The sequence below is a fragment of the Phyllostomus hastatus genome, unplaced genomic scaffold (assembly GCF_019186645.2).
Source record: "Phyllostomus hastatus isolate PE091 unplaced genomic scaffold, TTU_PhHast_1.1 phas_scaffold_114, whole genome shotgun sequence".
In the NCBI taxonomy this organism is placed as follows: Eukaryota; Metazoa; Chordata; class Mammalia; order Chiroptera; family Phyllostomidae; genus Phyllostomus; species Phyllostomus hastatus.
The window spans coordinates 5,112,687-5,139,061 of record NW_025334006.1 but is presented as its reverse complement, the minus strand read 5'-3'; the positions used below and the strand labels follow the sequence as shown (position 1 = coordinate 5,139,061).

General features: G+C 52.4%; 2 protein-coding genes across 9 annotated transcripts; one reads left to right on the top strand and one right to left on the bottom strand.

Annotated features, from left to right (window-relative positions):
- The first annotated feature begins 3,101 nt into the window (after positions 1-3,101).
- On the top strand, positions 3,102-18,311 carry TMEM140 (transmembrane protein 140). Of its 4 annotated transcripts, none has more exons than XM_045855627.1 (2): positions 3,102-3,174; positions 16,849-18,311. In XM_045855627.1, exon 2 carries the CDS (start codon positions 16,886-16,888, stop codon positions 17,444-17,446), a length of 561 nt encoding a protein of 186 aa, XP_045711583.1. In that variant the 5' UTR covers positions 3,102-3,174; positions 16,849-16,885; the 3' UTR covers positions 17,447-18,311. The 4 variants fall into 4 exon arrangements, with proteins under 4 accessions (XP_045711583.1, XP_045711580.1, XP_045711581.1 ...); XM_045855624.1 differs by lacking the exon at positions 3,102-3,174 and adding an exon at positions 3,189-3,657; XM_045855625.1 differs by lacking the exon at positions 3,102-3,174 and adding an exon at positions 14,661-14,794.
- A 251-nt stretch (positions 18,312-18,562) lies between these two features.
- CYREN (cell cycle regulator of NHEJ) lies at positions 18,563-22,907 on the bottom strand. 5 transcript variants are annotated; one of them, XM_045855630.1, is made up of 5 exons: positions 22,449-22,907; positions 22,077-22,151; positions 21,178-21,442; positions 19,975-20,050; positions 18,563-19,126 (listed from the first exon to the last, which is right to left on the bottom strand). In XM_045855630.1, the coding sequence occupies exons 3-5, from the start codon at positions 21,315-21,317 to the stop codon at positions 18,875-18,877; spliced, it is 468 nt and encodes a 155-aa protein (XP_045711586.1). In that variant the 5' UTR covers positions 21,318-21,442; positions 22,077-22,151; positions 22,449-22,907; the 3' UTR covers positions 18,563-18,874. The 5 variants fall into 5 exon arrangements, with proteins under 5 accessions (XP_045711586.1, XP_045711589.1, XP_045711585.1 ...); XM_045855633.1 differs by lacking the exon at positions 22,077-22,151 and having other exon boundaries at positions 19,975-20,069; XM_045855629.1 differs by lacking the exon at positions 22,077-22,151.
- Between the last annotated feature and the right edge of the window lie 3,468 nt (positions 22,908-26,375).

Genomic DNA, 26,375 nt, shown 5'->3' with positions numbered 1-26,375 from the left:
AAATCTAAACAACAATGATGAAGAGATCCCCAGCTGAACCTATCAGTAAATTCAAAATTCATAGATTAACTTAAGGGGTGAAATGTACAGCCACTTATTTCTCACTCTGTAATTTTCTGAAGTTTGTCATTTTAGATTTATTCATGGTAATCTTTGCTATGTTAAGGTGTTTATTCGATTAAAACTTTTCCCTGTTTAAAAAAAAAACAAAAAACAGGAAAGGCTCAGAGATCCTAGTCCAAAAGCCAGTAGCTGGATGCTCTCTCCCTATTTCCACAACTTGGTTAAAGTAGAAGAAGAGGAGGAGGAGGAGGAGGAGGGGAAGAAGGGGAAGAAGGGATGAAGGGGAAGAAGGGGAAGAAGGGGGAGAAGAAGAAGAAGAAGAAGAAGGAGAAGGAGAAGGAGAAGGAGAAGGAGAAGAAGAAGAAGATCATCCCTGGAAATTGTCCTAAGGACATACAACATATGAAGAAACATTCATCGAAGAAAATCTACTAAATCTCAGTAAGAGCTGTGAGTCTAGAGCATGTGGCCAGGAAAACAGGGATCACACTGCCCTTCCCCCACAAGGGCTAAGGGCTATGGAATCTCCCCAGGAGGGGCAGGCTGCAGGCACTCCTCAGGTCCCTACCTGCAGGTCACAGAGGCTACATTCCAAGTGAGTAGGGCCAAGAACTCAGGGCCTCCCTCCCTTCCCCCAACCCAACCAGAAGACAAAGGCTCTTCCCAGAATCACCAGGTCAAGAAAACAACAGCCCTGGTGTTTGCCCAAGCTCATTGGGCGTGGAGGTTCCATGCGGGGAGAGGCAAGCTGAAAAGACCCGAGGCCACAGCCCACTCAGCTCTATGCTGGACAAGCAGAGGTGTCACTCAGTCCAGGAGAAGTGAGTCACTTTCTCCACCTTCAGCTGCACAGCAGTGGCTCAGAGGTTTTGCCCCAGGAGGAGAGGCAAATCAGAGAGCTCTGAAGTTCTCCCCAGGTGAACGGATCTGTTTGGTGGATCTGTTAGGAACCGAGTGTGGAGGGTTTCAAAGCTAAGGGTGTTGTCAGAAGCATTGGAGAGTTTGGTGGCAAGCAATTAAGAGGAGGCTCATCATTTGTTTAGAGCAACGAGCCTAAGCAGAAGCCAGCTTTGGCGCCAGAGGGAACCAGTAAAAAAAGACAGAAATAACCCACCTAGGTTTTAAATTTTTTTAAAAAATTTCCAGTTAAAAATGGCAAACTAAACACACATTTAATTTGGCTCCTTCTCCAAAACCCACTGAAATGACAATCATTTTTACTTTTTAAGACAGGGGTGCAAGGATGAAAATAGGAGAGGAAACCATTTTGGAAGTTATAAAGCAAAATGGCTTTCAGTTTCTCAACAGTAACTCGAAAGGTAGATGGGATGGAACCAGGCTTTCGAAACTATGAAGGCAAGTTATTTTTAACCTAAAATTCTATGCTCTGTCTACCTTTGATACATCCTGTTTAAAGGTAGAAATAAAGAAGAAAGAAGCCCTGGCTGGTGTAGCTCAGTGGATTGAGCGTGGGCTGTGAACCAAAGTGTCGCAGGTTCGATTCCCAGTCAGGGTACATGCCTGGGTTGCAGGCCATGACCCCCAGCAACTGCTCATTGATGCTTCTCTCTCTCTCTATCTCCCTCCCTTCCCTCTCTAAAAATAAATAAATAAAATCTTAAAAAAAAAAGAAATAAAGAATAAAGAAAGAAAAGCCTCTAATGCTGGAAACAGGAGACCCTACTTAGGAGAGAGGGGAAGGGAGCCCAGGATGGCGGCAGTGAAGAGGGATTCCAGCAGGACCGCCGTTTGTCCGGTGGCCAGGCCCTCGGCCCAGACTGGAGCGGCCTTTCTCAGGGATAGGTCAGAAACTGTATGTACAAATTTCTCAGAAAAAAAAAGATTTGATGAAGATTTGAGGGTTACACTAGTGTTAAGTACATTGAAAAAACAAACAAACAAAAATGAAGGAAATTATCTCCAAGGCAGACAAAAAGTTATGCAAGAAAGAAAAATCGTAGTTTTTTTACATGGCTCAGCTCCTGTATTTACGTAGTTACAATGCTGTAGACACTGAGTACTGATTTGCATAAAATCATAATCGGTTTGGAAGGAGGAGGGAGATAGGACCTACTCCTGTGGAGCGTGGAGTGAGGGAGAAAAGAAGCCAGGTCTTCATCATCTATTGAGAGTCAATAGATTTTACCTGGAACTTCTGAACAATCAAGAAGTACTAACACAAGCATGTTACTTAGAGAACTGCGGTAAATACAAAAAGCATCAGTTAAAACAGGCAGAAGTGTTTGCATCAGGAGCAGAAAGGAGGCAGGGCGGGAGATGGCTCTTTTGCATAATAAATTCTGAAGCATACTTGACCCTTGAAAAACTAATATGCATCCTAACTTTGAATAAATTTTTAAAATGTATATTTCTATCTCTTCTGCGTTGTGTTTCTTCACTCATCAGCATTCTGTTTGCCGAGTCAGTCGTTTATATTAGCACCAAAATGTTCATGTTGCCTCTGCCTGGAAGACATTATTGTGGAGGCTGAACTAGATACTTGGGAATTTTGCTTTTAACGGGAACAGCCACCATGACCGCGTTCCCAGTATAAACTCAGCATGCCCATCACCCCCCATCCTCACGGCAGCCATGCAAGGTAGGTTTTGCTTTCACTTTGCAGAGGAGAAGCTGATGCTCGCAGAGGTTAAATGGTGGGCTAATCTCTAGCACAGCCCCCTGATGCCAAGGCCTCTATTCCTTTCTCTGTGGTCACATTACCCATGTCTAGGATTTGAGTTGAAAAGACCTGCAAATGGAGCAAAATATGTAGCAGGTAAAGCACTCATCTGCGGGGAGAGAGACACCCGGAAGGATTGAGCAATATTCCATATCTGTCTACATACAGATTTAGCCAAACTTAACCCCAGCTCGGAATTTCCAACTGGTCATGTGAGCAAAGCAAGCAGTTTTAAACTCTGGCCAGGAGTCCCCATGATTACAAAAATAAAAGCCTCATTCGGCTCTTATTTTGAAATGGGAGGTGTTCCAGCTGCTCCAGCCTGAGCCTACACACCCCCCTGAGAACGCTGTGTCCGGAGAAGCTCAGCCATCCTCCAAAGTTGATTTCTGAAAAGTAGGGGACAACCTGGGTCCTGGAGCTTGGACCAGGTAAACGTGAAGGTTACTACTGTATATGATCCTAGGCTGTGTGTACCTTGGAGTTTAGACCACCGGGAGGTTTGAGAGCCTCCTGGCCGACCTCTTTCCTGGACGTCCACAGTCGAGGCCCTTGAGGGGTTTTGCGGTTGGGTGGCAGGCTCCTCTTGGGGTAAAAGGACAGTCTGGTGCGTGACAGAGGTATCCGTCTCCTTTCTCAGAAGTCATGCCGGGTATGAGAGGTAAGAAGTGAAAGTGAAATCATCTGACCATGATGTCAGCAAATGTTTTTAAAAAAAAAAAACTGTTTACTTGGTAAGGCACATGCAGAAAAGCAACACAAGCCTGGGGTGGCCCAGGCTCTGACATTTGCCTCTCACCAATACATTTCTGGAGCCTGACATTAGCAAGCCAGCAAGAAAGGACGATCAACTGAACTTGAGCTCCTGCTCCTCCCTTTTACAAGAGTTCCTGTGGGTTCTGCATCTTCTTTCGGTAAGTAGCCTGCCTGCACTCTTCCCCCTCGTGCCAGCTATTCCCTGAGAGGAGTTTGCTTTCTTCTGAGACCTTTTGCACCCCAGCAGTGGGCACGGGACGGTTACTGGTGGTCGGCGTCTGTGACCTTCCTCCTCCTGTGTGATCTACCCTTGGACTCTGCTCTCCTCCCCTCCCTTCAGCATCGGCCTCACAGCTTCCCAGAAGCCTGCAAAACACCTGTGGCTTGTGAGGTGGATTGTTCATCAGAAACTGGCAGACAGGCAAAAGCAGATCGCCGACCTGCAGGTCTTAAAAGTGTTACTCAAAGGCAGTTGCAGAGACACCGTAGATCCTAAAAATGCACACTGTGGATTAAGGTTGTCAGAAAGAGTATCAGAGGGTCTGAGAGGCTTTCAGCACCTATGTTATTGACTCTATTGCTTCTCACACCTAGATGGAAATTCACGGTGGGGTATTCGTTCTGTTGGTGTCTTTCTTTTTGTTTTGAATGTGGGCTGTTGCCCTAGTTTCAATATGCATCTTCAGCTGTGAGATCAGAGGCTTCTTTGAGAAAGAAAGAAAAGTACATGCATATATGTGACCCCTTCTCTCTTTCTTCCCTCATGACAGCTAATGCATTTGTTCTGCTTGTACCCAGCTCCCCTGAAGTTCAGGGGTTTGGGGTCAATTCAATCCCTGTGATGTTCTCCTTTTGATTTGCATGTATTCCTCTTTTTCAGCATTCTTTCCAACTTCCTCCCTGCCTGATCTAATCACTAAGGTTATGTTTATCACTTCACTTTTTCATAAATATAACATCTAATTGTGGAAATATTTTCAATGCAAAAAGAGCAGAACAACTTCTCATCATGCCACTATCCAGAGATACCAAGGCTAATAGTAACGTTTCAGACTATTTCCTTAGACCTGGTTTTTCCAAAAGCTACACAGAGTTTCATCATCTGGATGTGTCTTAATTTTAACTCTGATGCTGAGCATTCAAGTTGCTTTCCATTTTTTGTCAAAGTAATACTGTGATGAACATTTCTATAGTAATCATTGATTGCATTTCTGATTGCTGCCTCCAAATAGAATATTTACTTGGCCATAAGATGGGACCGTTTTTAGGATTTTAATGCAGATTGCCAAATTGCTTTTCAGAAAGTTTGTAAGAATTTGTACATTCATCGTCTGCTGTTTTGATGAAGCTCACAGGTTATTTTCTCTGGCATATCTTTGATTACATTGCCTAAGGTACAGGCTTTTTAATGTTAGTTAATGGGGTACAGTGACTTCTACTAAATCTGTATTTGTTCTTTGTCCCCATTTCTGGTACAGAGTTCCTTAAAACCTCTGGAATTTCCCAAGTGATAATGCAGATAAGGGTGTCTAATTTATCTATAGCAAGCCTTTTCAAACCACAAAGTGAGTTCTGGAAAATCCCTTAAGGTGTCAGAGAAAACAAGCGTGTGATGAAAGGGCTGGAACTTTCAGCCCCACCCCCAACCTCCCGGGAGGTGAGTGGCTGGAGATTGAGCCAATCACCAAAGGCCACTGATCTACTCAATCTTGCCTTTGTAATGAAACCTTTATTAAAATCCCTGAAGTACAGGCTGGAAGAGCTCCTGGGCTGGTGAACATGTGGAGGGGGTTCTGGGAAGGTGGGATTCCAGAGAGGGCATGGAAGCTCTGTTCCCCTTTCGCCCCGTACTCTGCCTTATGCGTCTCTTCCGTGGGCCGGTCCTGAGTTTTATCCTTTTATAATAAACCAGTAATCTAGTAAGTAATCTGTTTTCTGGAGTTCTGTGAGCCACTCAACAAATTAACAAACCCAAGGAGGGGGTCGTGGGAACCTCTAAATTACAGCTGGTCAGTCAGAAATCCAGGTGACCACCTAGACTTGGGTTTCGCATCTGAGGTGGAGGACGGTCCTCGTGGAACCGAGCCCTTCACTGGTGGGGACTGATGCTCTCTCCAGGGGGGTGCTGTCGGAACTGAGTGAAATTGTAGGACATCCAGAGAACTGCCAAGTGGAGGGAAACCTCCCACATTTGGGGGAGAGGATGGAGAAGGAGAAACAGTTTTTCACAGTTAACTGCTATTTTACACTTCCTCTTTTGTGCAATATCTCTTCATACCTCTTGTCTACTTGGATGGAGCAAATGTCCTTTTTATCTGTTTGCATGAACATTTTGTATATTAGGTATGTTAATCATTTCATATTGGTTGCAGATATTTTTCACGCTCATTGACTTTTAATTTTATTTATGTTGTTTTGTTGTGTAGAAAGGTACATTTTAAATAGTTAAATCCATACAATTTTTCTTCGTGGTTTCAGTTTGCTTTTAAGCTCAGAGCATTCTTTCTCTCTCATAAGTCAAACCTTCGAGGTATTTTTTTCTCTCTCATAAGTCAAACTTTCGAGGTATTTTTTTGTCTGTTCACGACATTCTCCTATCGGCCCCCTGTGCCATTTATTCGGGAACATGGAGTGAGTGAGATGAGGACCTGGAATAGTTTAGTTTTCTGTTAACTAGTTGCTCCAGCAATAACAATATTTTTTTTAAAAACCTGCTCTTCCACTAAATTATAATGCCATTTTTATCATGTATTAACTTCCTATGCGTGGCTTTGCTGGCACATGTGCTCTCTTGAGCAGTCTGCCCAGTGCCCCCAACATTCTGTTTTATTTGTCCCAATTTGTCCTCCAGTTATTTGAGAAATCTGCCAGGGAGCTGGAGTCTGCAGTTACTTCAGTGACTCTCCCCTGCCGCAGGCCTCCAAATGATACACCTTAAAGTCAATCAATAAATACAACAAATGTTTTTGGGAGCTTGGTCCTCAGACACATGGATAGTGTGTTCTCATTAGCAACTGAGCTTTCGCAGAGCCTGTAGCCTTGGACTCAGCTGCCTCAGTGCGCCTCAGCTCTGTCATGTGACACAGCGAAAACAGTTCAGTGACCCGTTTACTCAGCCCTTTATTCAAGGGGAAGCAATCCAGGAACTGGGGGAGCCCAGCACCTCATAAGCTGTGGAACCTCTTCCAGAGGGATTGTGGGCTAAAGCCAGTTTCATGGAGATGTTAGAAGAGGCAACAGAGCAGGATTGGCTGAGAGGTGGGGGGTGGGGTTTCTTATGAGGCCAGACGACGTACTTTCTAGGGTCAGTCCAGCAAGCTAAAACTGAGCAGGAGTTCTGTGATTTTGGTGCACGTCAGTTTCCGTGATGGGTTTCCTGTGCGTGCAGGCTGGACTGGCTTTAGGTTTGTGACATGGCCAGGCCACGGGGGCAGTCTCCATTTGGTGGGTCCTGACAGATGAATTCACTTTATCAGCCCAAACCCAGACCTCAGAGGACTTTGGGAAGTGACCCCCAGGTTCCCAGCACTTCTGTGAGGATAGATACCTGTTGTCCGCTTGGCAGCAGTAGGGCGGTGGGGTGCTAGCAGTGAAGTCCTGGCCCAGCAGAAAACGAGGAGGAATGGTTGTTCTGCCCACTGGAAAGCCAGCCCAAGGAGAAACCAGGGAGAGCTGCTTTCTGAGGTTCCCAAACGCGGGCATGAGGAATGGAGGGGGACGCTTAGCATCTGCTACTGACCTGTCAGTGATTTGCTCTGAGTTACTTTGCACGTGTTTAGAAGCCATTTCTCATGCATTAGAAGCTCGCAGGTAAAAACCACAACCTCTTGTGTGGGGGTGGGGGTGATGTTCATAGAGAACTGACCTTCCTTTCCAGCCAACTCTCAAAATACCTTTTGCAAAACTTAAGGTCAAGGTCTCAGTAACTGTCTATTCTTCTTTGCCTTTGTCCTACTTTTCTTTGACTGTTAGGTACAAAGTGCATGCACAGGCCTCGGGCTTTACCGCAGGGCCGGTGGGCAGCCGAGTCCTGAATAATACCTGGCGTTACTGGGCGCCTCCCCAGCTCATTGCTTGCCTCTGCATTTTCAGCCCCAGCACCTGGGGCCTATCTCCTTCTGTTGGGGGAAGAGGGGTGTGACATGATGGTGCACGTAGTTAGAAGGACACCATCCAAACCTCTCACCTTGGCCCACAAGGGCCTTGGGGATCTGGGTCCCAGCTCACCTGTCCAGCTTCATCTTGTCCCCTCTCCTTAGTCACTGGGCTGCAGCCACCCTGGTCTTCCTCTCCCAATGGTGAGTTATAACCATTGCGCTCTCCTTCCAGAAGGCTCTTCCCGTGGCCCAACCCAAAGATGGCCTTTCACACGCCAGGCCTCCCCTGACCCCTGAGCTAGACAGCACTTCCTCCTGCCAGCTTCTCTCCTCCACTTCATCCTGCTTATTTCCTCCTCAAACTCTTTCAAAAGTTATAATTGTCTTTTAAAAAATATAGAGAGTGTTTGTCTCCCCAACTAGAGTATAAGCCCAGTGAAGGCAGGTACCTGGTTTGCCCAAGGGGTGCTGACTCCCCCGGCCTGTGACTCGGGGAGTCATCCACACTGTGTCATTGACGGAGCCACCAGATGAAACCCTGGACCGTCAGCCGAAGGGGGACTGGGAGCCTCCGCCACGACCGAGAGAGAGAGGGCTGGGGCGGAAGAACCGAGTCCACAGCCAAAGGCAACCCCTAGTTTTGAGGGCTGCTTGTCTTCAGCTCTGCCCTGGGCCCTGTGAACCTTAGCCTCCCACAACCTGACTGGAGTCCCACCAATAAAAACAAAGGAGGATGGTTTCCAAAGTACAAGCACTGTCTCATTTTTTAAGGATTTTTTTTCTCCCTCTAAATTTTTTTTTGACCTTTGTTCCTAGCTGGATCATCTGCTAGGCGAAGGTTAATACATAACAAACAAGTGAACAAATAGCAAGCCAATACTAATGGAATCACCGGGACAGCCTCATTCGGCAGCTTGTCGGGTGTGGAGGTGGGGCCCGCGCTGCTGGCTCTATACCGCAGGCCCGTGGTGCCATATCGCTGCTGGCAAAGCTGTTTTTACTTGCACAGAAGAATTGAGTGGTCCAGACGTCAGCGTTTTGTAGAGAGCTGACGGAAGGTCCGCATGCACAGTGCTCTCTGGGAAGTCCAGGCTGCTGACCCCCTGACACATTCGGGAAACCCTGCTGTGGCTCAGTTTTGAAAAAAGGGAAACCTGAGGTCACATTTCTGCCGGAGGAAATAAGGCACCCTGGCCCTTCTTCTTCCCTTTCTATTTCTGTCGGAGCCAGCAGCACCCACGAGCACACGGCTCCCGGATGTGTTCGGCCAGCGAGGCCTGAGTCAGGGCCTCGCTGACTCAGAACCTAACACCCTCTCAGGTTCTATGTTCCTGGCTTATTCTGTTCATATTTTCTTCCTGGGCGTCGTCTTCTCTCTGCTCGCGTGACACCTGCTGCCCTCACTCCTTCCTTCCTCGATTCCCTTCCCTCTCCTGGAATCGCAGCAGAGCCTCCTCCGTGTCGCCCGAGCAGCCGCAGGCGCTGGTCTGTGCGCGGCTACCATGGACCCGCTGCAGTCGCCTGACAGCATTATGAGGGAGGATGTAGGGACAGGACACTCCGAGACACGGCCAAGGTCACACATGGCCGGGGAGGGACAGAACAGCCGTGGGGACCCAGGTGGTCTAGCTCTAAGATTCATGCTCATTTTTTCATTTTATTTTTTTAAATTGATTTTAGAGAGAGAGGAAGGGAGAGAACAAGAGAGGGAGAGAAACGACAATGTGAGAGAGAACCAAACATCAATTGGTTGCCTCCGAACGGGGATCAAACCCGAGACGTAGGTATCTGCCTTCCCCGGGAGTCGAAACGGGTAAGGGCAACGCCCTGACCAACTGAGCCACACTGGCCAGGGCTAAGGTGCACGCTCTCAACCACCACATGCCTACGGGACAGCCGCATCCTAGGGTCCGTGTCACCAGCATCGGTGAGATCAGGTTCCTGGACGCCAGGTCCTCCAGTGAAGCTCTGCTGAAGCACCCGTTTTCTCCCCCCAGAACCCCACCCCCGCCAGGCTGAGCGGCCCTGGGCTGACTGTGTCTGGGCGTCTCTCTCCTCTCCAGGAGAGTAATCCAAGCATCACTTACTAGGCAACGTTCCACGTGCTATATTTAAATTACCTCTTGCAACTTAATTTTGGTCAAACATCTACCAAATAAGGTCTATTACTATCCCCATTTTACATACGAGAACACTAGGCACAGGGATGGTAAGTAACTAAAGTCACATAGCTTGTAAATGGTAGAGCTGGGATTTGAACCCAGGACACACAGCTGCCGAGCCTATGCTGGGAACCGTCACTCCATGCTGTCTTGTGATGACGTCAGTAATGCTCGCAGACCTCAGCAGGCGTGTGTGTGTCAGGGAGAGGCAGGCTCTCACCCCGATGCTGCCATCCTGCCTGACGTCGCCGCCCACTGGCTGCGAGAACCCCGGGGAAGTTACTGGTCCTCACTGAGCTTCAGCTTTCCCCCCTGGAAAAGGGAGATGATATTACTGATCTGCTCCCCGAGGTTCTGGAGAGAACTTAAAAAGGTCATCCCCACAAAGTGCTTCGCCCAGAGCCTGGCACAGAGTAAATGTTCAGTAGATACTGAGGTCTGTTTTTAATGACCTATCAGCCCTCAATCAAATTGGATTTCTTCTTCAAGCCCTTCCACTGATCACAGAGAATTCTCGAAGGGAGTTTTTCCCTCTGTGGTCCCGCACAGCTTTCTTACATCACTAATGAGAAGAAAGGCCAGGAGATGAATTTGTAACTGATAACAACCCAATAACCTACCTGTGTTTTTCTTTCAAGCTTCTGTTCCGCGATGTTTACAAAGGGGGTAGCATCTGTCAGCAGTAAAATGATAACACCCACTTTCCAGCAGGGTATCCTGAAGGCCACGGCGCAGGTGCCCCTGGGGGTGGCAGGGCGGTGAGGAACTGCTGCCCTTGACCTCGGCTGTTGCCACGTCACGTGTCTTTCCTCTCAAGTGGTCTCAAAGTGTTCAAGTCTTGAAACCTTAGGCCTAGGTGATGTATCAGAGAAAGAGGGGAACCTTGTGGAAAACTTAGGTTTAGAAAATGGGTAGAATAAAAAAATGAAGAGAGGACGGCCTTAAGTAGAAGGACCAGGTCAGAGAGGTGGATTAAAAAAAATAAGTCAATAAACAAAGAGAGGAGCTTAGGAGAAGCTCTCTGCGCCACTGCTGATGTCATTCAGTCATTTACATGGCATGCCGTAGATATTTATTGAGTGCCTACTATGTGCCAGGTAGGCCTGGGAGCTGGGGATATAACAGTATAAGATAGATTGTTGGTGGATAATAGATAGTAGAGTGTGACAGGTAAATAGCCAGCCGTAGATACCTAAGAATGAGTCACAGACCAAAGCCTTGTCCTCATGGGGTTTCCATCCTAGCGGGGAGGGGAAGACAATAAATAAAATAGTTCGAGTGTTGGATGGTGACAGTGCCGTGAGGAGCAGAAAGGGGTTGGGGGTTGCTGCCCGGGGAGCTGCGGAGCGGCTGTCACGGTTTAAAAAAGCTGGCCGGGGGTGTCCTGACTGAGAGAGGGACCCTTGGGCAGAGACTCAAGGAGGCGAGGGAGGGAAGCGTATACTGGATGGAAGAGCATCCCAGGCAGGCGGAAGGACGAGCAGGGGGGCCCTGAGTTTGCCCGAAGTTTTTGGAAAATACCGAGGAAGCCGTTGTGGCAGAAGCTGAGGGGAGGAGGGAGAGCGCGAAGCAGAGCGGGAGGGGTCTGAGAGGTGACCTGGCAGTAACAGCAGGAGGCGTCCTGTCCCTAAAGAAGCAAGTCACTGCTAATGTCCGTGAAAAGCTGGCACCTTTGGTAACAAGAGTCACCCTTGGTAGGAAGCTCCGGAACACACACACACACGTGCCAGGTGGAGCACAGGTGGTGTTCCTTGGTGGAGGGATTCAAATGTTCCAGAGTCTAGTGCCCACCGCCCTCCCAGACAGGGAACGCTAACCGAAGGGGACATTGTCTACTGTCACTCACAGTCCCCTCTGTTGGGTAAAGCCGGGCTTTACCCAACACGTAAGGGAATAGGCTTCCACTGGTGGTGTCCATGTGTTCATCCGACACGAAAGCTGTGTAGGTGGCCCTGGCCACATGGCTCAGTTGGTTGGAGTGTGGTGCCCTGCACCAAAAGATTGTGGGTTCAGTCTCCAGTCAGGGTGATACCTACCTTGCAGGTTCAATCCCCGGTCAGGGTGCATAGGGGAGGCAACCCATCAATGTTTCCCTCCCTCTCTCTCTCTCTCTCTCTCTCTCGCTCCCCTTCCTCTCTCTCTGAAAAAAACCTTTGGGTGAGGATTGAAGAAAAAAGGCTGTGTGGGCATGCTTTACGAGGCTGGCCTCTGGGGCATCGTCTGCAACCTGGCCGCTTGGGTGGGAAGTCCGGTAACTGACCAGAGACGAAATAAACCAAGCTCTAAATAAAGCTGGATTGCTGGATGTCATCATGTGTTCAGGCAGGAAGAATGAAATTTAAAAAAAAACAAACAGGTTTTTTTTGAGGGGTTGCTTTTGTGTAAGACAAAGCAGAGGAGAAGAGGGTGTTGTGAGGATGTCAAATATTGGGATAAGATGAAAATGTCAGGCCTCAGAGCAGTGACAAGTTAGAAGTTGTAAGTGTGTGATCGATATTTGATCACGAGTTTGCAATGAGTAGCATGTGAGGAAAGGGTACGGAGCCTTCTTGGGAGACAGACATCGGGGCCCCACGCCTTTCCCCATGAACAGGAACAGACACGCAGACAGTTCGGAAAGTCCACTGGATTCTGCGCCCCGAGAGAGAGCAGGCGGCACTTCGGCATCTTCAGTAAATCAGCGAGTGTGACCAGCCAGGCAGGACCTTCCTGCTCACTCAGCCCTTCCCGAGTGTCCCCTATACTCCAGGCGAGACTTCCTACTCGGAGAGAGGCCGGGATGCAGCCCAGCGTTGCTGCCTGTGGGGGTCCCGGGGGGCTCCGGGCCTGGACAGCCTAGGGCCCGGACACCCAGCACAGGAGACAGGCAGGGGGGCGTTTCCCACGCCAGTGTGCCAGAATGTTCCTCCTCCCCCAGACACAGCCCCCTGGACGCCCACTCTGCTCATATGAAACTGACAAGACCAAAACTCCGAACGGGCGGCATTTGCGTCCCTTTCAAGTGACCGTCCCATCAGTGTGAAAATTTTAGAGATGCTTAAACTTAACAAACCAACAAACGAACACACAAGCATCCTCAAACGAAGAGTCTGAGAGTACTTTCCTTCTGCGTCCCGAACTGGGACTCTGAAGCGACAACAGGCAAGCCTGGACATTCTCCCTGATCTGGAGTCTGAATTCAAGTCTTGCACCAGGAGCCCTTGCACAGCAGATGGGCTGTGCTTTGTCACAACGGACATGGCAGCAAGAGGATCACCGCCTTATTTATAAAGGGGACCCTACGGACTGAGAAACAAAAACTAGAAACGATAATAAAAAATAAAACCACAAAGGAGCTGAGAGCACTTTATACGAGAAAAACTGTGGGTGGTCAGTAAACACTGGGGAAGGTTGAGCTTTGCTCCTGGAAGACACACCGTGACAATGGTGTGTCTTTTGTCATCGTCACAGATGAGAGACTTGAGAGTGTCCGGCCCCGGGGAGGAGGATTTGAGACCAGCATTCTCCCAAACTGCTGGTGGAAGATGTTGCTATAAGAAACGTTCGAATTTGTAGAGCATTTTCATGGGTTTATTTGAGCCAAAGCGACAACATGTGCCAGAAAACAAAATCTCAAATCCTCGGGAGAACGGCGGTTCTGCAGCTTATTTTATAACTTAAGAATCAAAAGAAGAGAAGCAAGGAGGGTCCATGAAGTTCACTGTGGTAGAGAAGGGGGCGGGAGGAGGCGAGGCAAAGAAATCTCCAGGATTAGGTCAAAGGCAAAATGGAGAAACACATGCTTCTTTTCACTGGTGGGGGCAGGGCAGCTAAGAATGAGCCCCGGGCGCCAAGCCTCAGACTCAAGTGCATAGAGAGGCAGAAAGAGCCGCCTTCTCCCGCGGCTGACCAGGGGCTCCCCATCCCCACTTGTATTTTGTTCCACTCCGTGGAGAACCTGCAAGAGGTCAGCTGAGAGCAAAAGAGGAAGCTGGAAACAAAGGCCTGCCCTGCGGTGGACAGCGGCTGACGCAGTCTTCCGAGACGTCTGTCCAACTGAGGCCTGTTTTCAAGTAAAAAATGCTTCGTGATGCTTTTTTTTGAACCCAAATGTACAGCCTTGATATAGGAGGACTACAAAGGAGCGTTTGCAAAGGCAGCTCCCAACCTGTTCTTTCTGCACATGAGGCCGAGCCAAACCTCACTCCCTACAGCACAAGAACGGGGCATCTGGTCCTGGAAGTCCACTTCCCACCCTGCAACACTCAGCTCCGCTGAAAAATGCAGGTAGAGGCTCATACAAACATTTGTGACATATGCAGAATGTGTCCCTGTTGGGCGTTTTGCCCCTACCAGGCCTGAACTGCTTAAAACTTCTCATCGCACCAGTCTAATAAACTGAGGATTCAAGACGCCATTTCCATTTCTGTCGAATCTTTCTGTCACGAGCATCCTAGCCCCAGCAATCGCCCAACCAACCCCCTTCAGCTGGGCCTCGGCCTCTCGGGTTTTCACTGACTCAGGCCTCCAAAGACTCGGAGGATTAGTGCTTACAGGGGCAGCTCCCAGGGCCTCTGGCAGAGGCCCCCACTCTCCAAGCTCCCCAGAGGGGATTCCACAACCAGAAGCCCGGGGTCAGGGGCTGGCAGCGAGGATTCAAGCCCTGGCTGTACACAGGTTTCTGTTTCTGTCCTAATAGGCACCTGCCTCACCCCAGGAAACATCCCTGGGCCACTGATAAATCTCGCCTCTTGGGATTTGCATTCACTCGGGTCCTTTAAAAGGAGCCACCTGCCAGAGACTGAAAGTTTGTGTCTCCCAGGCTCTGCTCCAGACTCGTCTGTTGAGAGGAGGGGCCTTTGGGAGGTGATGAGATCATGAGGGTGGAGCCCTCTGGGATGGGACTACGTTTCCTATAAAAAGGCTTCGGAGAGCTCGCAGGCCCCTTCGGCCGTGTGAGGACACCAGAGAAGGTGACCTCCCTGAACCGGGAATCGGGCTGCGCCAGACCGTGAATCTGCTGGCACCTTGATCTTGGACATCCAGACTCTAGAACTGTGAGGAATACATTTCTGGTTTGTTTGTTGTTTGTTTGTTTTTAATCCTCACCTGAGAGAGGAAGGCCGGCGGGCGGGGGGCGCGGGCAGAGAGAGAGAGAGAGAAAGATCAATGTGTCGTCTCCTATACGTGCCCCAACAGGGGACTGCACCCACAAAGTAGGTATGTGCCCTGGTCGGGAATCAAACCCACAGCCCTCCGGGGCACGGAAAATGCTCCAGCCTCGCCACGCAGCCCGGGCTACATTTCTGTTTTTCATAAGGGGCCCAGTGGAGGGTATTCTGTGATGGCAGCCCTGTGGACTAGGACGCCGCCCTCTCCCCGACCTGTCCCACGCCCCGTCGCCTCAATCGCGTCCTTTTCCCATTTGGTCCCTTTCTGTTCCCGCGGAACAGATGTGGGGTGTGGTCAGACACACCCCATCAGCCCCGGGAAGAAAGAGGGAATCATTCCTCCTACGAGGTCCCTTCAGAAGTTGGTCTCCCGCGTCTTGGGGCCTCCCCCCAGGGCCACCAATGGCCGCCATTCACCTCACTGCTGGACGCCACCTGGCACTCCTGGCTGGGTGACTGACAGGACACCCCACGGCGTTCCGGCCCCAGCCCTGGGCTCCTAGGCACTGCAGCGTGCAAACCCTGATTGGGTTCCGTGGTGCAAAGTGTACAAGTACGGGGTGTGCCGACTGCTGTTTTAAATGCCAGCTGGGAGAAGTCCTTCGGATTACAGAGGTAGTGACACGATCCTTTAGAAATGGTGAGGGAGATACAGGCGGTATATACCACAGTGAGCAGGCTTTCTGGAGACCAGTCTGGCAATATGCCATAGAGTCACCAAAGAGTATTAATATTTCTCTCCCTGAATCAGTAATTGCACTGTGAGATAACTAGCACTTTCCTTGACTACCAATTGTAATGGCGAAAAATGGAAACAATTTGTCCAATAATAGTGTAATGGGTAAGTCTGTGACAGGAACTATTACACAACCATTGACCATAGTTTGTTTGTTTGTTTGAAGAATTTATTTTATTTCTTTTTTGGCAGAGGGGAAGGGAGGAAGAGAGGGAGAGAAACATCAATGTGTGGTTGCCTCTTGTGCACCCCTACTGGGGACCTGGCCCGTAACCCAGGCATGTGCCCTGACTGGGAATCTAACCAGCAACCCTTTGGCTCACAGGCCAGCGCTCGATCCACTGAGCCACACCAGCCAGGGCCATTGACCATGTTTCTGAAGAACATTTAACAGCTTTGAAAAGTGATCACAGTTTCTAGTGAGAAAGGCATTCTTTTCAGTGGTATTATTATTTAAAAATACAGAGGCACAATATTGGTAGATTAACAGTGGTTCTCCATATGTGGTGGAGGGAAAGCTTTTTAATATATTTTTTCCTTTAAAACATATTTTCCAAGATTTTTTTATAATCAACACATGTTATTACTGTTGTCAGGGAAAAGTGACTGTAGATTGGATTCCATCAGCGGGCGGCATCTCGTCTCAGCCCCGCGAGGGGCCCCCAGGCAGGCAAGCTCCGGTGGTCTCCGCAGAGGGCCCTCAACCCTGCTCACCTCAGAACGGGCTGCGGGGCTTCCAGAGCACGTCAGTGCCTGCCTCAACCCCAGAAGTTCTGGTTTGACGGGTTTACAGCCCAGTGATGGCCACTCTTACAGCTCCAAGGTGGTCCCATGGGTGCCCGGGACCCTCAGCATCTGTCTCTGCCTTCAGCAATGGCCTTGTCCCTCACCCCAGGCAAACCCACCCTCTGCAGGGTCTGAGAAACCCCGTCACAAATGTCTCCAGTGGCCCGCGGTGTCCACGCTGCACCTCCCAGGTTCTCAAAGCCGCCTGGGAGAGCTTGTCCTCCTGAACTCAGCCCAGAGAGGCGCCTGCTGACTGGGTGCTGGCGCCAGGCTGCCTCAGATTTCTCGGGCAGGGTGTGGGGGAGGGCGTGAGGACGGGGGTTTGCCCCAGGCCTTTATGGAATTCCAGAAGGGAGAGCGTGAGCTTGTGAAGAGCAGTAGGGAGAGCTGGGCCCTCACTCATGTGACTTTCCCGCAGGTTGCCAGGAGGGCGGCCCTGCCAAGGACAAGAGAAGATGTTCGGCCCAAGGTCAAGGTGGGCTGAGCGGCTGCTGTTCCTCGGCATCATGGTCCTCGTGGTCACGACCTTCTACCTGCTGTTCTACGCTCTCATCCTGGAGTCCGGCAACCTCATCGACCTGCCCAACCTGCGGATCGGCTTCTTCAACTTCTGCCTGTGGAACGAGACGGCCGGCTCCCTGCAGTGCTACACGTCCCCCGAGCTGGCGACCCTGGGTGTGCCCCAGGCTGGGCTGGCCCTGGCCAGGGTCTGCGTGTACGCGGCCCCGGTCCTCATCCTCTTCGTCTCCCAGACCCTCCTGCTGGCCCGCTGCAACAGTAACCAGGGAGAGTGGCAGCTGGCGGTGTGGTTCCTGGTGGTGGCCTCCACCCTGCTCGCCAGTGGCCTGGGCCTCTTCCTCACCTGCACCTGGAAGTGGGTCAGCCTGCCCCTCCTGGGGCCCGGGTGTCTAGCTCTGGTCCTTGCCCAGGCCTCGCTCATCCTCTTGCTGATGGCCACAGTCGTGTTCCCTCAGAAGGGAGAGGGCACCGGGCTGAGCAAGCTGGAGAGGTGCTAGTCCTGCCGGAAGGCTCACATGCTTGATCGCAAGGGCTCGGTCTGAACGATGCTCAGAGAAGGTGCCGGGGGACTCCTGGGTTGGTCCGTTTTCTCAGCCACGCCGTCTCATAGCTACTGCTGACCTCAAGCTCCAGCAAACCCCAGCGACAGAGTCCAGAGGCTGGGCAGCAAGGGCAGCCACACCCGAGGCCTCTCACTGTTGGGCTGCCTGTCTTTCAGGATCACTAACACTATGCCGCACACTGTCACAGGAATTTTTACTTTGTTTAACCGGTTCAAGCAGGCCATTCTTCCTTGATTCTCAGGATGGTGGGGGGAGAAGGGCTCCTGTCACGGGGCCAGGTTTCCAGGCTGGTCTGTCACAGGCCACACGGAAACCCAGGGAAGGTTTATGGCAACAAATGGGGTACAGTGACAGAGAGCACCGCAGGGTCCTCAGGGCCCTGGGTAGCAAGCTCCCCCCACCCCCGACCCCATGACACCACTCCCAGAGGCGCGGGAGGGATCTGAGCGAGTCACTGCAGACAACCCACGTGGCTTGCAGCTTCCCTGGACCCGCAGCCAGACGTTGCAGGAGGGTCGGCTGGCTGGTCACTCCTGACCCGGGGGACCTGGGTGTTCAGGTGCAGAACATGCCAAACCCCGGGCAGGGGGAAGGCGAACGGGACTGAACATTTCCTCAGATGCTGCGCCCCTTCACTACTCAACCCGGACCTGGAAAGGGTCCAAGGACAACCTGGGCGATGGGAATTTTGTGTATTTTTTGGTGCCTGTATATTGGAAAACCTACACAGTCATTGGTCACCTCCTTCTACATCTGTCATATACCACACTGAATAGAGACAATATGGGCCCTGCCACAATCTCTCGTCTTTAGTGTCTCCTTTGGGGTCCTGTCCCACCGTAAGAGTGTCCAGGGATCAAGGCCGAGGCCACCAAGCAGAAGGAAGGGGGCAGGCAGCTCAGGGGAGGAGGCCTGCCTGCCAGCAGGGGCCTGCCTGTCTGGGGCGATGAGGGAGGGCCCAAGGAGTGACGGGTTGCCTGGGGAGGGAAGCTTTTCAGATCAGGCTCCCCCCTTAGGGGAGACGGCGCTGACCAAACCGGAGAGTTCCCGTGCATTTACTCTAGCAGCCACACTTTATTTTGTTTGAAAATTATTAGCACGATTCTTGGATGCCACGAAGTTCGACCACCACGACCTCACTGTCCCCGGCACCCGGTAACTGACCACGTCAGATGGTTGACCCCCGAGCGGGGAGGGGACGCGGTGCAGACGGGAATGCTGATGGCGGCGGCTCCCGGCTCCAGGCCCCCCCACCCCCTGCTTCTCCGCTCCAAGGGCGTGGAGCTGGGAGCTGCCCCTGGCAGGGAGCCAAAGCCCCGCTTCCTCGAACTGTTCTGGACACAAAGTGCTGGAATCCGTCCTTCAGCTGAAGAATATCTCTCTGACGTACTTGAACGCGTCCTCCTCCTCTTCCTCGGGGCTCCTGCTGCAGGCAGAGCCAGAGCCTGGGGGTCCCCCAGGAGGGCTGGGGCCTGAGGGAAGGGCACCTCTCCCATGGTCCTCGGCCTTACTCCCGCTCCCAGAACTGGGTGGCTCCGGGCAGGTGGGGGACAGCGCTGGTTTATCAGTGCCTGCCAGAGGCGGCTGCTCCAAGGCCTTTTCCTGTTTTCGGCTCTGAAGGCAAGACATATGATTTATTTCCCCGGTCAGTTGTGTAAACCACGTCCAGCGGCCAGCACGTGACTTCTCCCGAATCAGTGGCCGCTGTACCTCCCTTCCCCCCGCCCGCACCGCCCTCCAACACCACCTCTCCACAGCTCTTGAAGAAATCAAGGCCAACTTGGGAAAGAAGGAGACAGGGCCTAAGGAATACCTAGTAGAAAAGAAAAATAAATAGGAAAAGCTTGTCTGGGAGGGCGGGGTACAATGAAAGGAGCACAGGATACAGAGCGTGAGTGTGGCCTATGCTCCTTCACGCACAGCCGTGTAACTAAGGGAAAGTCCCTGAGCCTCCACTCTTTGTCTGTAACATGGGAATAACAGTATCCGAAAAACCTGTATCACCAGGTTATTGCAAGGATTAAATGAGACCGTAACGTGTTAAAACGCCCAGTCAATGACACAGTGCTGCCCAGCTCTCGGGTGCTGGGATGCGTATTCACTCCAGGAAGCCAGGGGACCGCAGCGCTGCTCTGCCCGGCAGGGCCGGAGCCGGAGTCACCTCGCCCCACTGAGACCCTTCAGAGAGCAGCAGCAGTGAAAGACTTCCTGTCCCCCCTGTATTCACCCCGGCACAAAGAGCCACCCCCACACAGAAGGGGGCACCCCTCCCCGGTGCACAGATCCCAGGGGGTGGGGGAGGCCAGGAGATTCGTGAGACAAGGGGCAGGTGGGGGAAGGGCGGACAGGGGAGAGGGCTGCCCGAGAACGCAGGGCGTCTGATGCAATGACATTAACCGAGGGTGAGCTTCGGCTGGTGAGCGTGCGGTCAGAAGAGTAAGAACAGACCCAGCTGACTCTACCTGGATCAGGACCCCCAGAGCCACGTCCACAAGTTCGGCCTCATTCATGCAGTACGCGGTCTTCACTGCAGGAGGTCTGAAAGAAAGGCATGGCGCTGCCCACGGGGACAGACGGCCCTTAGGCCTCGCGAGGACGGAGGAGAGCAAGAGAGCCACATCCCTGGGCCTTCCCGCTGGGGATGAGAGCGGCGGCTTCCTCAAGGCACCAGCAAGACTTCCATCCTTGTGACCACTGACTGGCACAGGGGGTCATGGAGACAACGGGGGTGTCTCCCACCCTCTGCCAAAGGCCCAGGGCGTCTGGAAATAGGGCATGATGGCCACTCCTGGGAGCTAAACTGACACACACACCCTAGGTGTGAGCAGTAAACGGACCATCAGGCCGAGGCCTGCCTGACGCCCAGCTGAAAGCACGAGCACGGCATGGGAGGCTGTGACAATCAGAGAGGGCGGCTGGTCCACTGAGCCCTGGGCGGCTGGCTCAGTTGGTGGGAGTGCCATCCCATACACGAAAGGGCTGCGGTTCGATTCCTGCTAGGGGCAGGTACAGGAGGCAACCAATCAATGTTTCTCTTCAAATCAATACACATATCCTCAGGCAAGGATTAAAAGGGGTTGTTTTTTTGTTTGTTTGTTTGTTTGTTTTTTAAAGAACTCTTACAAAGGAAAAGCCAGGCGAGCTGCACTGAGCACCCAGTGCCCTGTCAGGGGAGTTCAGGGACAAACCCTCACTGGCAGCCTGACTAGCCCGCCCCCAGCCTCTGACTTCACGCTGGCCTGGTGGCTTACTGTGGCAGGAGATCTGTACACAGGAAGGCTGGACAGCCCGGCCCACTCATCCTGCCCACTGGTCACCATTATTGTTGCACATGAAGGGAGGGGCATTTTAGATGACTGATATTTGACAGCTTGGCTGATGTGTGTAACCCTGAGAGCGGGAGCCACGCCTGGGAGCTGAGGGGCCTGATGGTGGACATTCACCAGGAGGCAGAGGCGTCTGTCTGTCTGTGTGGAGAGAGCTCACAAAGCCCCCCTAACGCAGCCCGGGTGCTTCGTAAGAGCTGAAGAGAGGAGGACTGAAGAGCCCGCCCACCTCACTGTTCTGCCAACACCGGAGGACCCAGCCCCAGAAGGCGTGACGTCACCAAGTCCCTCCCCCTCCTCCTGATTCCCCAGGAGGACCCTGGCCCCAAGTCGTCCCACCTCGCTGCAGCCACCACGGCCATTTTCCTCCTCTTCGGGGTCTTCCCCAGCCTCATCCTCCGCTCAGGCGCCTGGGCTGTCATCCAGGTGGGAAGGACCCTCTTTTTATCCCCAGAATTTAAGGCTTCCATCTCTCTCATCACTGGTGAGCAGAGTCAGGGCCCACGGTTACTGCCTTGCTTTTCTAATTCAGGACAGCAAATCCCACATTCTCATCACACCAGGGACTGTAGGCCTGTTTGTCCTGGGAGTCAACCTTTCATTCCTACAAAGAAGAACAAAGTCCTGTGAATTCTAATCATCAGCCACAACTACTGGTCAGGGCAGTTGGTGAGCAGGGCCCGGGAGACTCAGACAGACCATTCGCAGGGCAGCCAAGGAGGCGTGGTAGTGGGCAGGCTGAAGGGCCCGGGGGAGAAAAGCAGCCCTTTGACCTGCCGCAGGGCCCTGGGTCCAGGCAGGCAGGCCCAGTAGAAATGCTTCCGGTGGAACAGGAGGGATGGACACCCCACCCCCAGGAAGGAAGGAGGCCACGCCCTCCTTCACCTCCCTACCCCAGATGCTCCCTGTGTCCAGGATGCCCCATCTACCCTACCCCTAATTTCAATGATCTCTCTCTCGAGCTCTTATTTTCTCTCTCTCTGCGTGCTTACAAGAAACCTGAGGCCATTTAATTCACAATAAAATTTCATTGGCCGACATCCCTTAATCCAAAGGTTTTTAACTGGTCATTTTCTAACCAGCAGTAAGGATCAGGGACAACTGTGCCTGGCTTCTGGATGTGGAACCCAGAAGGGCCCAGCCAGCCAGCCTCTCCTCTCACGTGACCTGTCTGCCTACCCGGCCCGGTCCCACCTCAGCCCCTGTGCCCCACCCTGTGACTCAAGGAAGGTCTCTACCTTCCGCCTAGCAGTCAGCTCCAATAGCAGCTCCGGGCTCCCCTACAGGTGGGTCTCCAGGGAGCACAGGTTTACCTAGAACGGGTATTCAGCCAAAAAGAAGAGATTCCTCTCTGGATCACAACTTGATCATTTATTGTTCATCTAGAATGGCTGTGTACAACTTAAGAAAAAAAATGAACCGGCCATCATCCTAAGCTGCCCCACAGAGGGCAGCCCTTTGCCCATGGACTCACGTCTGTCAAAATTCAGGCAGTGATGAGTCACCCCCAGGGCTGCGAGCATTGCTAACGGTAGGCACAGGCACGACCATCGGTGAATGTGCACATTTATTCGACCCGAGGCAGATACCACTTAGCCCATTTTACACACCGGGAACTGAGACTTGGCGATTTCCACAAGGTCACGAAAAAGTTGGAAGCTGCAGCCAGGTCTCGTCACCAGGTCTTGCTGACTACAAACCCCAGAAGCACAGAGGCCGCGCTGGGCGAGGTGGGAAAATTCGGGAAGCCAGTGATGTGCCCAGCACTCCCGACTGCGAGCTCGCTCTGTCCTAGGGGGACTCTGTGTCGCCCTGGCAGCGACCAGACGAGCCAACCTGCAGGGCGCGGAGGCCGGGAGACGCAGGGACTTCCACACGGGCCTCGCTGGCGACGGGAACCGCCCCGATCGCTTACTCCCGACCCGCGGGAGGCCGCCCGCCGCCGCCTCAGAGCTCCGGGTGGGACTGGGCCGCCGCCAGCCTCCAGGCAGAGTCCAGTCCTGGACGGCAAGCGCCTCTATGCGAGGTCCTGCCTCCCGGGCTGGCGCCCACTGCTTGGCTTCCGGCGCGTGCGGGGCTTCAGTGTTTGTTTCCGCACTTCCGGCCCCGGCTGCCAGCTCGCGCGGAGGCCCGAGCGCGCCCCCTGCAGGCAGCTCGCCTCATCCGCAGCCTCCCGGCGGGCGGAAGCGAAAAACCGACCCCCGCTGTCCTGGGTCCTGACAGTCTCTCTTGAACCAAACTCTGAACTTTCTCCTCTGGCCCTTGACTTTTGGACTTCCGTGTTCATCTCCACATCGTCCAATTTTGGTAAGACTCCTGCTAGGCTGGTTTAGCCAGAGTCCCCCCTTACCCTTGACATTTCCTCTTACTCATTTTCCATCCACTGACCCCCAGCCTGCTCCTTGCCTGTTAATCCCCACTGCTCTCTATTGCTTTAGGAGTTGAGCACAGTCTCTCCCCCTCTACAAAAACCGCACTGTAGTCCTGCTCTCCTGGAATAAGGTTTGCCCTACCGCTCTTTAACGTGTCATGGAAATTTTTTATTGAACAGAATATGTTTCCTTTCAACTGTCCCCAGATGTTGCTCCATCTGAGTTTTGCTCGTTGGTCTTTGTCCAAGTCGGATTCCTGGGGCCTCTGACTCAGAAGTTAGGGAGAGGGAGGGGTGTCAGGTGAGTCTCGAGAGTGCCGGAGGAGAAATGCAAGCCACTGTTTGCGCTGATCTTAAAGTAAAGAAAGTAGGTGTCTTGCTAATATTTACTATTCAAATTGGCAGTCAAGGTGTTCCCTGTGTAAACAAAGCGGGCCTTACGGAGCTGCCCAGGTGTCCTCACTGGTTTGCTTTCAGCCTGACACTGAGCACTGCACATTACACGTGCAGTTAGCAGCTAGCTTTAATGAAAATCACACTCTTGGCTTAAAGCAGCCTAAGAGAGGGCAGGGGGTCGCAGATGACTCAAAACACAAGCACAGACAGTCACCGGTGGACCTTCCCCTACTGCGTTTGAGGCAAAAGAATGATCAGAATGGACAAACTGTCCCCCAAAATGCAAAATTATCACGACAGCCATTTGAAATGTGATTTACAACAAATCAGCTGTACAAGAGACTCACAATAGGGGAGCTTGATCCAGAGTTTGGGGACCGGCCTGCCTCTGGAACCAGGACTCTCCCTTCCACCTGTGTGGTGCCTGTGGTTTCTCCAAACCACCTTCACCTCTCTTCCAGAATATTTGTTTCAATCCTAGGGAGGCAGGCTGGGAGAGTAAATCAATCAAGGCTTAAGGACACAAATCAAGTTGCAAAACCAACCTGCCCAGCGTTGGTTTAAACCTTGGCCCTGCCTCCAGCCTCTGGAGAGCAACCCACAGGGGCAGGGATGGCCTTTCCTGTTTCCATGAATGTCCCAGAGCCACCGACCTCTGGGGTCTTCTGCTGTGACAAGTTGTGAGCCAGGACAAACCCAACTCTCATCGGAAGAGGAGATGCATTGTTACGTGTTATGATTAGTAGTACCAGTCCCTCCTTATTTGTCCCCTTAAAACCTCTTCCTGCAGCCAGCTGAGAAAGGAGGCCCGAAGAGCTCGAAACCTGTGCGTCTGCACAAGAGGCTTTCCGTGTGGAAGCGAGAAGCCCAAGTAGGGATGCACCTGCGCTGTGGGACTCGGATGCATTGGAGTCAACTCCTGAAGTGTTCTGAATGTGCGCTCAGGGAGCCTGAGACCTTGGAGCGGAAGCAGGCAGGCACAGGCAGGTCCCAGGACAGGGAGGGGGACGCCCCCCGAGGCCCTCAGCACAGCCAGGCCCACATCTGCGCTGGCCAAGCTGGCTCCAGGGCCTGAGGTGGGACTAGCTTGATGGCTTCTTTTATCTGCCTTTGCCCAAGATAATGAAAGAGTCTTGCTGGGTTCTGGGGGAGATGATGAGCAGGTACTGTGGAGGAGAGGTAAGTCTGAGTTTTGCCGTGCTTTATTGCAGGACAATAGGTTGTCCTGGAGAGGTCTGGGTGGGACGGGCGACCACCAGGAAGAGAGCACTCGGGACAGAGAGAAGATTGGGGAGACACAGGCCAGGAGGCAATGGGTTTGCCTGCAGCACACAATACCGTATTGACTGACTTCGAAGGTCAGAGGTTAATGGTGTGTTGGTTCTGTTGTAGGGCAATGTTGTGGTTTGGTGTGGTGATTTTAGGCAGTGTTGTGGAACCCTCCACCACCCTTCCTGGTGGAGCCTCGGTCACATCCAGCCATGAACCCAGCTCAGGGCAAGAGGGGGGTGGGTGTCCAGCCCAGAGCAGAAAGGAAATGAGAGAAGATGCAGCCTTTAAGTGTTGTTTCTCCGCCATCCTTAAAAACGGTTCAGCAAGCCTTGGGGACGGTATTGAGAAGAGAGAATGGGTGATAAGACAGAAACTGACAAAATACTTGGGAGAAAAGTTAAACAAGGAGTTCTCTCACTTGAATGAAACACACGACCACGTTTCAACTGGCCGGCAGGGTCACTGAGTGAGGTAAGTGAGGCTGCTGTTTTCATGCAGAAGGTGGAAAAATTCTAAATGCAGAAGCCTTGGTCCTCTTCCTTCCAAGGGAGTATTAGCAGGGTAGGAATCGGTAGAAATGTGTAAGTACTTATATTAAGTCTCTGGTGTTTTCTCATAATTGAGCCACTTCCCCACTTTCCCCCTCGAACTCCCAGCAGAACGGAGCCAAGGCTTTGTGCCAATTCATTCATGGTTTTCCAAAAGCAGGGACCCGGGAGTACCCCGCTCCAGACCGACACTCTGCGACTGGGCTGCAGCCCAAAGAGGCTCTACAATAACCATTCCTCGCAGCGGGGCAACGGGGCTGCCCCTGTCAAGTGCTGGAGCCTGAGGCGCAGGCCTGAAATCCCACCATGGGATTAGCAGCCGACTGTGCCTCCCTGCCTCAGAGGGAAATGAGAGTGGGAGAAGGGGAGCCATTCCCTCATTCTTCGTCCCGCTGTGAGAGCGTCTGACTAGTCAAGGTCCCACCCCTGCCAGGGAGCAGAAAGCAGGCCACCTGCAGGGTTGGGGACACAAGGGGATGAACTTGGCCAACTTGATCCAGTCGGCTGGCCACTCACCAGCAGAGGGCGCCAGCAGCGGGCTCCGTTCAACCTCGAGGAGGTGAAGTTGACAGAGGACCAGTGGCAGAGGTACCGGGAAACCGCAGCCACCAGGTGGAGAGGGGCAGCCAGGAGCGGAAGACTCAGAGCCCGCCCGCGTCAGAGAAGCTCCTGTAACAGAAGCTACCAGCTCTCAGGGGACAGAAGGAATGCTATGGCCTCCTTGCCTTTGGCTCAAAGGAATAGGGACAGCACAAACCTTAGTTAGCCAGAGGAAAGGAAGAGTGGGCATCTTCCCACAGCAGAGCAGCCAGAAAGCGAGGGGCGGGGCTCCGCCCACAGTTGGAGGAAGCTGGGGGGGGGGGGGGCGGGGCGCAGGGGAGACTCGGGCTCACAGCTGACCTTCACGGGCGCAGGGTGAAGGGAGGCGCTCTGCTGCGCACGCATTGCAG

Excerpts from the sequence above, each read along its gene's own strand:
- CYREN (XM_045855630.1), bottom strand. The coding sequence starts at position 21,317 with ATGAGAGAGATGGAAGCCTTAAATTCTGGGGATAAAAAGAGGGTCCTT. Across the intron at positions 20,051-21,177 it reads GCCGTGGTGGCTGCAGCGAG|ACCTCCTGCAGTGAAGACCG; the intron begins GTGGGACGACTT and ends CCTTTCTTTCAG. Across the intron at positions 19,127-19,974 it reads CTCTGGGGGTCCTGATCCAG|AGCCGAAAACAGGAAAAGGC; the intron begins GTAGAGTCAGCT and ends TCTTGCCTTCAG.
- TMEM140 (XM_045855627.1), top strand. The coding sequence starts at position 16,886 with ATGTTCGGCCCAAGGTCAAGGTGGGCTGAGCGGCTGCTGTTCCTCGGC.